Source organism: Salvelinus fontinalis, chromosome 17, assembly GCF_029448725.1.
Source record: "Salvelinus fontinalis isolate EN_2023a chromosome 17, ASM2944872v1, whole genome shotgun sequence".
NCBI classification, from domain to species: domain Eukaryota; kingdom Metazoa; phylum Chordata; class Actinopteri; order Salmoniformes; family Salmonidae; genus Salvelinus; species Salvelinus fontinalis.
Window position 1 is genome coordinate 6,166,229 of NC_074681.1, and position 15,487 is coordinate 6,181,715.

At 42.2% G+C, this 15,487-nt stretch overlaps 1 protein-coding gene across 2 annotated transcripts in view; it reads right to left on the minus strand.

Moving 5' to 3' along the window:
• Positions 1 to 15,487, minus strand: part of LOC129813636 (guanine nucleotide-binding protein G(olf) subunit alpha-like) — a 232,549-nt gene that overhangs the window by 5,078 nt on the left and 211,984 nt on the right. For both annotated transcript variants that reach the window (XM_055866004.1, XM_055866005.1), the window contains exon 8: positions 9,244 to 9,364. In XM_055866004.1, the coding sequence (XP_055721979.1) occupies positions 9,244 to 9,364 (121 nt within the window). The remainder of the gene's footprint in view (positions 1 to 9,243; positions 9,365 to 15,487) is intronic.

The following is a 15,487-nucleotide window of genomic DNA, read 5'->3' on the forward strand; positions in this document are numbered from 1 at the left end:
AAGATAACTATTTTCTACATTGTAGAATAATAGTGAAGACATCAAAACTTTGAAATAACGCATACGGAATCATGTAGTAACCAAAACAATGTTCAACAAATCAAAATATATTTTATATTTGAGATTCTTCAAAGTAGCCACCCTTTGCCTTCATGACAGCTTGGCACATGCTTAGCATTCTCTCAACCAGCTTCATGAGGTAGTCACCTGGAATGCATTTCAATTAACAGGTGTGCCTTGTTAAAAGTCAATTTGTAGAATTTCTTTCCTTCTTAATGCGTTTGAGCCAATCAGTTGCGCTGTATACAGAAGATAGCCCAAAGTCCATATTATGGCAAGAACAGCTCAAATAAGCAAAGAGAAACGAAAGTTCATCATTACTTTAAGACATGAAGGTCAATCAATCTGGAACATTTCAAGAACTTTGAAAGTTTCTTCAAGTGCCGTCGCAAAAACCATCAAGCGCTATGATGAAACTGACTCTCATGAGGACCGCCACAGGAATGGAAGACCCAGAGTTACCTCTGCTGCAGAGGATAAGTTCATTGGAGTTACCAGCCTCAGAAATTGCAGCCCAAATAAATGCTTCACAGGAAACTGCGTGAATCAGGCCTTCATGGTCGAATTGCTGCAAAGAAATCACTACTAAAGGACACCAATAAGAAGAAGAGACTTGCTTGGAGGAAGAAACACGAGCAATGGACATTAGACCGGTGGAAATCTGTCCTTTGGTCTGATGAGTCCAAATGAGAGATTTTTGGTTCCAACCGCTGTGTCTTTGTAAGACGCAGAGTAGGTGAACGGATGATCTCCACATGTGTGGTTCCATCGTGAAGCATGGAGGAGGAGGTGTGATGGTGTCGGGGTGCTTTGCTGGTGACACTGTCAGTGATATATTTATAATTCAAGGCATACTTAACCAGCATGGCTCCCACAGCATTCTGCAGCGATACACCATCCCATCTGGTGTAGGCTTAGACATATAGTCTACATGGTTTATGTTCCATGGTGGACATATAGTCTACATGGTTTATGTTCCATGGTGGACATATAGTCTACATGGTTTATGTTCCATGATGGACATATAGTCTACATGGTTTATGTCCCATGATGGACATATAGTCTACATGGTTTATGTTCCATGATGGACATATAGTCTACATGGTTTATGTTCCATGATGGACATATAGTCTACATGGAGGGGTTATGTCCCATGATGGACATATAGTCTACATGGTTTATGTTCCATGATGGACATATAGTCTACATGGTTTATGTTCCATGATGGACATATAGTCTACATGGTTTATGTTCCATGATGGACATATAGTCTACATGGTTTATGTTCCATGATGGACATATAGTCTACATGGTTTATGTTCCATGATGGACATATAGTCTACATGGTTTATGTTCCATGATGGACATATAGTCTACATGGTTTATGTCCCATGATGGACATATAGTCTACATGGTTTATGTTCCATGATGGACATATAGTCTACATGGTTTATGTTCCATGATGGACATATAGTCTACATGGTTTATGTTCCATGATGGACATATAGTCTATATGGTTTATGTTCCATGATGGACATATAGTCTACATGGTTTATGTTCCATGATGGCATATAGTCTACATGGAGGGGTTATGTCCCATGATGGACATATAGTCTACATGGTTTATGTTCCATGATGGACATATAGTCTATATGGTTTATGTTCCATGATGGACATATAGTCTATATGGTTTATGTTCCATGATGGACATATAGTCTACATGGTTTATGTTCCATGATGGCATATAGTCTACATGGAGGGGTTATGTCCCATGATGGACATATAGTCTACATGGTTTATGTTCCATGATGGCATATAGTCTACATGGTTTATGTTCCATGATGGACATATAGTCTACATGGTTTATGTTCCCTGATGGACATATAGTCTACATGGAGGGGTTATGTTCCATGATGGACATATAGTCTACATGGTTTATCTTCCATGATGGACATATAGTCTACATGGAGGGGTTTTACATACAGCTAAGATAATAACAGGAGATGGATAAAATAATGTAATAGCTTATATAGATAAAAAGGGGACGTCTGCTCACTGTTTTGCTGCTGCCAAACTTGATCTTTTAATAAAGCTTTGGTGATTTATTTCAAAGCAGTCTCAAACACCAAACCCTTTATCAATATATATTTTTAAACATTTATCTAACTAGGCAAGTCAGTTAAGAACAAATTCTTCTTTACAATGACGACCTACACCGGCCAAACCCGGACAACGCTGGGCCAATTGTGCTCCGCCTTATGGGACTCCCAACCACGGCCGGTTGTGATTTCGAACCAGGGTGTCTGTAGTGACGCCTTCTAGCACTGAGATGCAGTGCCTTAGACCGCTGCGCCACTCGGGAGTGGCTACTTGGTGAATGCATTTGGGCAGGACAAAAAAAACAGCATGTCATTGAGAGGAGAGGAGGCTGAGCTTGGTTGTTAATCAAATTAAACGGAATAGGTACAAAATCATTTGTTTTTATGTTTAAATATATATATTTAATATATATAATATATGTTTAAAAATATGTTTTTATGTTTAAATGTATAAACGAAGTTTATGGGCACAAAAAGCACATCTATTTTGTTCCACGTTCATTATGGGTACTGTGCGTCAGGGCTGGAAAAGCCGCGCTTCCGTTGTCAAAATCCATGCCATAACCAACCACGTTACCGCTAAAACCAGACTTTGGTTGGTGTGAAATATCCCCACCAGCAGCATACTGAAATTGGCACTTTGGCCCATGTTTTTAAGGGCACACCTCAGGTATTCCCACCTCAGTGCAATCGAGCTCATATAAAACAGGTAATTTACCTGCCGCTCGGGTTTTAAAGTAGAAGAGCGACGGCTTTAACAGGTCGAAATTGCAAACGAGCGTGCGTTTTGACAATTGTGCCAGCCGAAAATAACGCCCTTTGATTGGAAGATTGGGAGTTCGATCCCTGGTCAAGCCATATCAAAGACTAAAAATGTGACCTGATCTTCTTGGCACTCAGTTTTAAGGAGATGGATTGGCTGATCTGCTTGGCAGGAGATGGATTCGGGGTAAGGCCCTGCAATAGACTAGTGTCCTGTCCAGGGAGTGCACTTGTAATTCAAACAGGAGATACAGATGGGGGACCTTCATTTGTGCACTCTTTTGTTGCTGAGAAAACTAATTTTTTGTGTATTTGATGTTTTAAAGGCTTCTAAAGGGGCCTCCCGAGTGGCGCAGCGGTCTAAGGCGCCGCTACAGACCCGGGTTCAATCCCGGGCTGTGTCACAACCGGCTGTGACCGGGAGTCCCATAGGGCGGCGCATAATTGGCCTAGCGTCGTCCCGGGTTAGGGGAGGGTTTGGCCCGGGGGGTTTTACTTGGCACGTCGCGCTCTAGCAACACCTTGTGGCGGGCCGGGCGCCTGCAAGCAGACTTCGGTCGTCAGTTGAACGTGTTTCCTCCGACACATTGGTGCGGCTGGCTTCTGGGTTAAGGGGGTGGGTATTAAGAAGCGTGTTTTGGTGGGTAATGTTTTGGAGGACGCATGACTCGACATTCGCCCCTCCCGAGCCCGTTGGGGAGTTGCAGTGATGAAACAAGATCGTAATTGGATATCACAAAATTGATATCCAATTGAAAATTGTCAGACTTGATTTTCCCTAACGAAAAATGTCTCAACCCCTACATATAATGTCCATTATTTACAATCAACATAATAATTCTCATTTCCTGTTGCGGCAAGATTATTTTCCTGCTACAGCAAACTGGCTCAAATTAAGATCCTACATCTGTAGGCTCCTCCCCTATGGGCCATCCTGGCATCCTGGCTCGGACAAGGCAACTTACTTACTTTATACAGCCTGTGTTATATGGACATACGAAGGGTTAAATGGACATACGAAGGGTTAAATGGACATACGAAGGGTTAAATGGACATACGAAGGGTTAAATGGACATACGAAGGGTTATATGGACATATGAAGGGTTAAATGGACATACGAAGGGTTAAATGGACATACGAAGGGTTAAATGGACATACGATGGGTTAAATGGACATTTGAAGGGTTAAATGGACATTTGAAGGGTTAAATGGACATATGAAGGGTTAAATGGACATATGAAGGGTTATATGGACATATGAAGGGTTATATGGACATATGAAGGGTTAAATGGACATATGAAGGGTTATATGGACATACGAAGGGTTATATGGACATACTAGGGTTAAATGGACATACGAAGGGTTATATGGACATACGAAGGGTTATATGGACATACGAAGGGTTATATGGACATACGAAGGGTTAAATGGACATTTGAAGGGTTAAATGGACATATGAAGGGTTAAATGGACATTTGAAGGGTTATATGGACATACGAAGGGTTATATGGACATACGAAGGGTTAAATGGACATACGAAGGGTTAAATGGACATACGAAGGGTTAAATGGACATACAAAGGGTTAAATGGACATACAAAGGGTTAAATGGACATACGAAGGGTTATATGGACATACGAAGGGTTATATGGACATACGAAGGGTTAAATGGACATACGAAGGGTTATATGGACATACGAAGGGTTAAATGGACATACGAAGGGTTAAATGGACATACGAAGGGTTATATGGACATACGAAGGGTTAAATGGACATACGAAGGGTTAAATGGACATACGAAGGGTTAAATGGACATACGAAGGGTTATATGGACATACGAAGGGTTAAATGGACATAAGGGTTAAATGGACATACGAAGGGTTATATGGACATACGAAGGGTTATATGGACATACGAAGGGTTAAATGGACATTTGAAGGGTTAAATGGACATTTGAAGGGTTAAATGGACATTTGAAGGGTTAAATGGACATTTGAAGGGTTAAATGGACATATGAAGGGTTAAATGGACATACGAAGGGTTAAATGGACATACGAAGGGTTAAATGGACATACATACGAAGGGTTAAATGGACATACGAAGGGTTAAATGGACATACGAAGGGTTAAATGGACATACGAAGGGTTAAATGGACATACGAAGGGTTATATGGACATACGAAGAGTTAAATGGACATACATACGAAGGGTTAAATGGACATACGAAGGGTTAAATGGACATACGAAGGGTTAAATGGACATACATACGAAGGGTTATATGGACATACGAAGGGTTATATGGACATACGAAGGGTTAAATTGACATACGAAGGGTTAAATGGACATATGAAGGGTTATAATCGGACCTGTTATTCCAGATATGGTGAAAGAAGTCCAGGGTTAGTGTTATATCAGTATTTATAAACTGGGTGGTTCGAGTTCTGCATGCTGATTGGCTGACAGCCGTGGTATATCAGACCGTATACCATGGGTATGACAAAATATTTATTTTTACTGCTCTAATTACGTTGGTAACCAGTTTATAATAACAATAAGGCGATGCGTCGTGCCTAAGAACAGCCCTTAGTCGTGGTATATTGGCCACATATCACACCCCCTCGTACCTTATTGCTTAAATATAGTTCTAAACAGACCTGTTATTCCAGATATGGTGAAAGAAGTCCAGGGTTATATCAGTAGATGTACAGAACCGGTCAAAAGTTTTAGAACACCTACTCATTAAAGGGTTTTTCTTTATTTGTACTATTTTCCACATTGTAGAATAATAGTGAAGACATCAAAACTATAAAATAACACATATGGAATCATGCAGTAACCAAAAAAGTGTTACATCTAAATATATTTAAAATAGCCACCCTTTGCCTTGATGACAGCTTTGCACTCTCTTCGCATTCTCTCAACCAGCTTCACCTGGAATGCTTTTCCAACATTCTTGAAGGAGTTCCCACATATGCTGAGCACTTGTTGGCTGCTTTTCCTTCACTCTGCGGTCCAACTCATCCCAAACCATCTCAATTGGGTTAAGGTCGGATGATTGTGGAGGCCAGGTCATCTGATGCAGCACTCCATCACTCTCCTTCTTGGTCAAATAGCCCTTACACAGCCTGGGGGTGTGTTGGGTCATTGTCCTGTTGAAAAACAAATGATAGTCCCACTAAGCCCAAACCAGATGGGATGGGCGTACCGCTGCAGAATGCTGTGGGAGCCATCCTGATTGTGTGCCTTGAATTCTAAATAAATCACAGACAGTGTCACCAGGAAAGCACCCCCACACCACCACACCTCCTCCTCCATGCTTCACAGTGGGAACCACACATGTGGAGATCATTCGTTCACCTACTCAGCATCTCACGAAAACACAGTGGTTGGAACCAAAAATCTTTAATTTGGACTCATCAGACCAAAGGACAGATTTCCACCGGTCTAATGTTCATTGCTTGTGTTTCTTGGCCCAAGCAAGTCTCTTCTTATTATTAGTGTCCTTTAGTAGTGGTTTCTTTGCAGCAATTCGACCATGAATTCCTGATTCACACAGTCTCCTCTGAACAGTTGATGTTGAGATGTGTCTGTTACTTGAACTCTGTGAAGCATATATTTGGGCTGCAATTTCTGAGGCTGGTAATTCTAATGAACGTATCCTCTGCAGCAGAGGTAACTCTGGGTCTTCCTTTCCTGTGGCGGTCTTCATGAGAGACAGTTTCATCATAGCGCTTGATGGTGTTTGTGACTGCACTTGAAGAAATGTTCAAAGTTCTTGAAAAGTTCTTGAAATGTTCCATATAGATTGACCTTCATTTCTTAAAGTAATGATGGACTGTCGTTTCTCTTTGCTTATTTGAGCTGTTCTTGTCATAATATGGACTTGGTAATTTATTTTTCGCTGAATATTTTAGCTTTGCATTTTCTAATTAAGGACATTCAAAACAAAAATGAGAAGATATTAGACAACAAAATAACAATGTGACAAGACAAGAGACAAGTGTAAAATGCAATAAAATTTAAATATATATATATGTATATATACAAAAATACAATAAATAAAAGTCATAATAAAAAACTAATGAGACACCTGCAGCAGGTAGTGTAATAAAATCACAGAATCATTTTAGACCCAAGCCACCCTCTGTACCCGGACTGTGAGCTACTCCCCTCTGGGTGCAGGTATAGGGCCCCCCCTCAGCAGGAAAAACAGAATCTCATACCCCTTGCCAGAAACCGTGTAGTTTTGAACACTGCCAAGTGGAATGGAGGAATGTTCCTTCATCTGAGCCACATCTAAAACATAGGGAGGAGATATCAGGGCTGAACTTGTGCAGTCTAGGTGGGGTGATATAGAGCTGATGGAGGAAATTAAACTGGGTCAGTCTGTATCTGGAGTTCAATGTGGATGTAACACCATCCCTGCATAGGTCACTCCATAGACCCTCATCAAGATCAATACCCAGATCTTTTCCCCCATCTAAGTCGGGGTTTATCTAGCCCAGGCAGTGTTAGTCCTGACATAAGAGCATCGTAAACACGGGAAATGGTCTTGAACAGTGGTTGGTCTGCGTGGCAGAGTTGTTCAATAGGTGACATCTTAGGTAGGTTCCATTGTCCCTTGAGAGACACCCTAATAAAGTTTTGTCGTTGTAGGTAGCTAAAGAAGTCCCTGTTAGACAAGTGGTATTTCTGTTTCAGCTGATCAAAAGACATAAGAATTCCCTCCTCGTGTTCCAGAAGAGTGATCCCCCTATCAGACCATGGTCTAAAGTTACTATTCTGGAACAACATAGGAATCAATCTGTTGTTCCATAAAGGGGTTTTAGGGGAAAGGAATCCCCCTCGTCTGAACAGCTCATGCAGTTTGCACCACGTCAGGACAGAATATATAATTAAAGGGTTGTCTGTGATGGTTTTTATAGATTTCCTGTCCCATTTGTAAAACAAATCTGTCCTCTTGTACCTCAAACTTTTCAATGTTCAACCATGAGGGAGAAGGACCCTTGTCAAACCTCTGAGCCAGAAATCTAGACTGCGCAGCCCAGTAATACATTCTGAAATTGGGGAGGTTTAAGCCCCCTTGACCATAATCAAGGGTCAGTTTATCCAGGCCAACCCTAGGGGTTTTGCCGTGCCAGATAAACCATCTGGTCAGCTTGTTGAGAGAGGAAAAGAATGCTGCGGGAACAGGGATAGGGAGAGATTGAAACAAATATAGAAATCTGGGCAGGACATTCATTTTAATTACATTGATTCTACCCAGTAGGGTGAGAGGTAAGTCCATCCATTTACACAGGTCAAAGGTCACCCTCCACCTTTTACAACCAGCTGTCCAGATTGAGTTTATAAAGGTTCTTCAGGTTCCCATCCACCTTTATGCCCAAATATGTGAAGCCCATAAGACTTATGATGGTGGCGACCATCTAAAGGGAAACTTGTGCTTGATGGTATGATGGTCAAAGACAGACAACGGTAAGATTTCCCTTTTTATCAAAATTGACCTCATATCCAGAGAAAGAACCATAATACTGTAGTAGGTTCTGCAAGTGAGAGAGGGAATGTTCTGGGTTTGTTAGAAATAAGATCGTCCGCAGAAAGGGATGATTTATGGGTATGGAGATCCACCTCAAAGCCATGTATGTCAGGACACGTTCTTATAGCCTCAGCCAACGGTTCGATGGCGAGGGCGAAGAGGTGGGGGATAGACTTGGTCTTTTACCAAATAGGGCTATCTTCTGTATACCACCCCTTACCTTGTCACAACACAACTGATCGGCTCAAACGCATTAAGAAGAAAAGACATTCCACAAATTAACTTTTAACAAGGCACACCTGTTAAATGAAATGCATTCCAGGTGACTACCTCATGAAGCTGGTTGAGAGAATGCCAAGAGTGTGCAAAGCTGTCATCAAGGCAAACGGTGGCTATTTGAAGAATCTCAAATATAAAATGTATTTTGATTTGTTTAACACTTTTTTGGTTACTACATGATTCCATATGTGTTATTAAATTAAATGTTTCCCTTCACTGGAACTAAGGGGCCTATCCCAACCATGAAAAACAGCCCCAGACCATTAATCCTCCTCCACCAAACTTTACAGTTGGCACTATGCATTGGGGCAGGTAGCGTTCTCCTGGCATCCCCAGATTCGTCCGTCGGACTGCCAGATGGTGAAGCGTGATTCATCACTATTGTGCATGGTGATCTTAGGCTTGTGTGCAGCTGCTCGGCCATGGAACCCCATTTCATGAAGCTACCGACAAACAGTGCTGACGTTGCTTCAAAAGGCAGTTTGGAACTCGGGTAGTTGTGAACAGACCTGTTAAGCCAGATACTGCGGAAGAGATCCAGGGCTTCCCGTAGCCTGTTGGTGCTGTTGTCCTCCCTTATGACCATGTTGTAGCTGCTGCTGGCAACCACAAAGATGATAGCAGTCACATCTATAGGAGAGGAAAGGAGGAGATAAGATGATAGCAGTCACATCTATAGGAGAGGAAAGGAGGAGATAAGATGATAGCAGTCACATCTATAGGAGAGGAAAGGAGGAGATAAGATGATAGCAGTCACATCTACAGGAGAGGAAATGAGGAGATAAGATGATAGCAGTCACATCTACAGGAGAGGAAATGAGGAGATAAGATGATAGCAGTCACATCTATAGGAGAGGAGAGGAGGAGATAAGATGATAGCAGTCACATCTATAGGAGAGGAAAGGAGGAGATAAGATGATAGCAGTCACATCTATAGGAGAGGAAAGGAGGAGATAAGATGATAGGAAATTAGGAGATGTCACATCTATAGGAGAGGAAATGAGGAGATAGCAGTCACATCTATAGGAGAGGAAAGGAGGAGATAAGATGATAGCAGTCACATCTACAGGAGAGGAAATGAGGAGATAAGATGATAAGATGATAGCAGGAGATGATAGCAGTCACATCTACAGGAGAGGAAATGAGGAGATAAGATGATAGCAGTCACATCTACAGGAGAGGAAAGAAGGAGATAAGATGATAGCAGTCACATCTATAGGAGAGGAGAGGAGGAGATAAGGAGATAAGGAGATAAGATGATAGCAGTCACATCTATAGGAGAGGAAATTAGGAGATAAGATGATAGCAGTCACATCTACAGGAGAGGAAAGAAGGAGATAAGATGATAGCAGTCACATCTATAGGAGAGGAAAGGAGGAGATAAGATGATAGCAGTCACATCTACAGGAGAGGAAATGAGGAGATAAGATGATAGCAGTCACATCTATAGGAGAGGAGAGGAGGAGATAATATGATACCAGTCACATCTACAGGAGAGGAAATGAGGAGATAAGATGATAGCAGTCACATCTATAGGAGAGGAGAGGAGGAGATAATATGATAGCAGTCACATCTACAGGAGAGGAAATGAGGAGATAAGATGATAGCAGTCACATCTACAGGAGAGGAAATGAGGAGATAAGATGATAGCAGTCACATCTATAGGAGAGGAAAGGAGGAGATAAGATGATAGCAGTCACATCTACAGGAGAGGAAATGAGGAGATAAGATGATAGCAGTCACATCTATAGGAGAGGAGAGGAGGAGATAATATGATAGCAGTCACATCTACAGGAGAGGAAATGAGGAGATAAGATGATAGCAGTCACATCTATAGGAGAGGAAATGAGGAGATAAGATGATAGCAGTCACATCTACAGGAGAGGAAAGAAGGAGATAAGATGATAGCAGTCACATCTATAGGAGAGGAAAGGAGGAGATAAGATGATAGCAGTCACATCTACAGGAGAGGAAAGAAGGAGATAAGATGATAGCAGTCACATCTATAGGAGAGGAGAGGAGGAGATAAGATGATAGCAGTCACATCTATAGGAGAGGAAAGGAGGAGATAAGATGATAGCAGTCACATCTATAGGAGAGGAGAGAAGGAGATAAGATGATAGCAGTCACATCTACAGGAGAGGAAATGAGGAGATAAGATGATAGCAGTCACATCTATAGGAGAGGAGAGGAGGAGATAATATGATAGCAGTCACATCTACAGGAGAGGAAATGAGGAGATAAGATGATAGCAGTCACATCTATAGGAGAGGAAATTAGGAGATAAGATGATAGCAGTCACATCTATAGGAGAGGAGGAGATAATATGATAGCAGTCACATCTACAGGAGAGGAGAGCAGAGGGTTTACAACAGGGATGGACAACTTTGATGGGGGTGGGAGCCACAAAAAATGAGGGGCCGCAGTGGCTCACATCCATACCCACACATGCAGTCAGAGCCGGCAGTGAAACTGGGGGGGGGGGGTGCACCTTACAAGCAAAGCAAAACATTTTAGCAGCCCCCCCCCCCCCCCTTTAGACAGCGGAATGAAAAAATTGTTTTAGCGTTAATTTCCTTCAATTCTACACATTTTGCCACGGGGCGGAAAGAAGATTTAGCAATTTTATAACTAATTTATAACTAATAACTTGTTTTTCCCCCTCATCAATCTTCACACAATACCCCATAATGACAAAGCAAAAACAGGTTTTATTCATTTTTGCAAATGTTTAAATTCAATTAAAAAAAATATCACATTTACATAAGTATTCAGACCCTTTACTCAGTACTTTGGCAGCGATTACAGCCTCGAGTCTTCTTGGGTATGACGCTACAAGCTTGGCACACCTGTATTTGGTGAGTTTCTCACATTCTTCTCTGTAGATCCTCTCAAGCTCTGTCAGGTTGGTTGGGGAACGTTGCTTCACAGCTATTTTCAGGTCTCTCCAGAGATGTTCGATTGGGTTCAAGTCCGGGCTCTGGCTGGGCCACTCAAGGACATTCAGAGACTTGTCCTGAAGCCACTCCTGCGTTGTCTTGGCTGTGTGCTTAGCGTCATTGTCCTGTTGGAAGGTGAACCTTCGCCCCAGTCTGAGGTCCTGAGCGCTCTGGAGCAAGTTTTCATCAAGGATCTCTCTGTACTTTGCTCTGTTCATCTTTGCCTCGATCCTGACTAGTCTCCCTGTCCCTGCTGCTGAAAACCATCCCCACAGCATTTTCACCTTTATTTAACTAGGCAAGTCAGTTAAGAACAAATTCTTATTTTCAATGATGGCTTAGTGGGTTAACTGCCTTGTTCAGGGGCAGAACGACAGATTTTTACCTTGTCAGCTCGGGGATTCGATCTTGCAACCTTTCGGTTACAAGTCCAACGTTCTAACCACTAGACTACCTGCCGCCACAATGATGCTGCCACCAAAATGCTTCATCGATGGGATGGTGACAGGTTTCCTCCAGACGTGACGCTTGGCATGCAGGTCAAAGAGTTCAATCTTGGTTTCATCAGACCAGAGAATCTTGTTTCTCATGGCCTGAGAGTCCTTTAGGTGCCTTTTGGCAAACTCCAAGTGGGCTGTCATGTGCCTTTTACTGAGGAGTGGCTTCCGTCTGGCAACTCTACCATAAAGGCCTGAATGGTGGAGTGCTGCAGAGATGGTTGTCCTTCTGGAAGGTTCTCCCATCTCCACAGAGGAACTCTGGAGCTCTCTCAGAGTGGCCATCAGGTTCTTGGTCACTTCCCTGACCAAGGCCCTTCTCCCCCGATTGCTCAGTTTGACCGGGTGGCCAGCTCGAGGAAGAGTCTTGGTGGTTCCAAACTTCTTCCATTTAAGAATGATGGAGGCCACTGTGTTCTTGGGGACCTTCAATGCTGCAGAGATTTTTTAAAACCCTTCCCCAGATCTGTGCCTCGACACATTCCTGTCTCGGAGCTCTACGGACATTTCCTTCGACCTGGTTTTTGCTCTGACATGCACTGTCAATTGTGGAACCTTATATAGATGTGTGCCTTTCCTAATCATGTCCAATCAATTGAATTTACCACAGGTGGACTCCGATCAAGTTGTAGAAACATCTCAAGGATGATCATAGCAAAGGGTCTGAATACTTTCTGTATTTCTGTTTTTTAAATTTGAATACATTTGCTAAAATAAAATTAAAATAACTTTTCGCTTTGTCATTATGGGGTATTGTGTGTAGATTGATGAGGATTTTTTTTATTTAATCCATTTTAGAATAAGGCTGTAATGTAACAAAATGTGGAAAGAAGTGAAGGGGTCTGAATACTTTCCTAATACAATGTAAACATAAACATAAACAGAATGGACACCCTTGATGAAGAAGAGCAACAACAAAAAAAGACTTATTTAAATACTCAGCTATATTGTATTCTCCCAAAAATGTGGAAATTATTATGATTAATTATTATTATTATTTATCTATTTTATACTGATAGAATATCCTTGCAAGGATAATGGCACTGAGCCTTAAAATGTCCCCAGGTCCAGTGGAAACAAAATGGCCCCATAACACACAAAGATCCACCACCGTATTTTACAGCAGGTATGGGGTTTGTTTCTTCTCATTTCGACGCCAAACCCACCAGTGGTGGCCATGGCCAACGAGCTCTATTTTCATGTCATCTAACCAAAAGCACCGGTTCCAATCCAATGGCGCCTGAGTAGATGTTTTAAACTTTTAAGGGCTCTCAACCAATTATGCCATAAGGCACTACAGAGGGTAGTGCGTACAGCCCAGTACATCACTGGGGCCAAGCTCCCTGCCATCCAGGACCTCTATACCAGGCGGTGTCAGAGGAAGGCCCTAAAAATTGTCAAAGACTCCAGCCACCCAAGTCATAGACTGTTCTCTCTGCTACCGCACGGCAAGCGGTACCGGAGCGCCAAGTCTAGGTCCAAGAGGCTTCTAAACAGCTTCTACCCCCCAAGCCATAAGACTCCTGAACAGCTAATCAAATGGCTACCCAGACTATTTGCATTGCCCCCCCCCCCCCCCCCCCCCCTCTCTTTTACGCTGCTGCTACTCTGTTTATTATCTATACATAGTCACTTTAATAACTCTACCTACATGTATATAACACCTCGATTAACTGATCTTTGACTATTAGTTATTTTTATTTTTTACTTAACACTTATGTTTCTTAAAACGGCGTTGTTGGTTAAAGGGCTTGTCAGTAAGCGTTTCACTGTAAGGCTGTTGTATTTGGCATTTAGCCAACTCCAGGCGTTTCCATTTGTTGGATGACATGAAAATAGAGCTCTTTGGTCACGCACACCAGTGGTGGGTTTGGTGTCGAAATGAGAATGCAGAAAATAACAACATACCTGCTGGAAAATATGGTGGTGGATATGATACCAGTGGTATATATGAAAAAAAGTATTTTATAAAATATTGAATTTGGCCTTTACTCATTGTTCGTACAGATATTGGCAAGTCAAATCCAAGGACTTTCAAAGTACTTTTTCAAGCAAATATCCTGGTCTGACAAATATTCATTTTCAAGAACCATCAATTTGTAATAGTTACTGTTATGCATATGTTTCCAGTCGCCACCAGGTGGCAGTATATCACCCCAACCTCATTAACAACTAACTTACTATTCATCACTACCTTACAAGTTCTACTCAATAATACGTTTCTTATTGACGTGAGTGATAAGTACTGATCGCTATAGCTACACACAAAAAAAGCATCTTGTTTCCGACTGGCAGCTTTAACGTCGCCAGTCGGGAGAAGGGCGGTTGGGCTGTGTGAGGAAAACGTCAGGTGAACCGCTGCTGCTTGATACAGGAAGTTCTGGAGAGAAAATAAATAAATGTCGAACTGGCGCCAATTCACCCACGTGACACATTTTTGTTGGGCCTTACATGGTGTGGGTTGGTATGGTCCAGTGCAGCAGTGGTTTTTAAAAAAGGTAGGTAAACTATACTTAACAAAAATATAAACGCAACATGTAAATTGTTTTTCTAATATTTTTTTATATTAACATATTTGATCATTTTGTGTTCTCCTCATATTTTAATTCAAGTACCAACTGGAGGAAATGTCTGATATTCCAGGACTTGAATTTCAGAGTGATAAATTCAAGTACTTTAAGCTCCTGAATCACCTTGTGTGACAGTAATGTTATCTGGTTTCAATAAAGATAAAAGCACAGCTGAAATTAGAAGACTGGGTTTAAAAGCTCTCCTAGGATGTCTCCTAGGGTGTTTCCTACGGGTGTCTCCTAGGGTGTTTCCTACGGGTGTCTCCTAGGGTGATTCCTATAGGTGTCTCCTAGGATGTTTCCTACGGGTGTCTCCTAGGGTGTTTCCTACGGGTGTCTCCTAGGGTGTTTCCTACGGGTGTCTCCTAGGATGTTTCCTACGGGTGTCTCCTAGGGTGATTCCTATGGGTGTCTCCTATAGGAATAGGAATCCCATCTGAGGTGAAAGGTGACAGAGAGGTGTTTATCAGACCAGGAGACATCCCATCTGAGGTGAAAGGTGACGGAGAGGTGTTTATCAGACCAGGAGACATCCCATCTGAGGTGAAAGGTGACAGAGAGGTGTTTATAAGACCAGGAGACATCCCATCTGAGGTGAAAGGTGACAGAGAGGTGTTTATCAGACCAGGAGACATCCCATCTGAGGTGAAAGGTGACAGAGAGGTGTTTATCAGACCAGGAGACATCCCATCTGAGGTGAAAGGTGACAGAGAGGTGTTTATCAGACCAGGAGACATCCCATCTGAG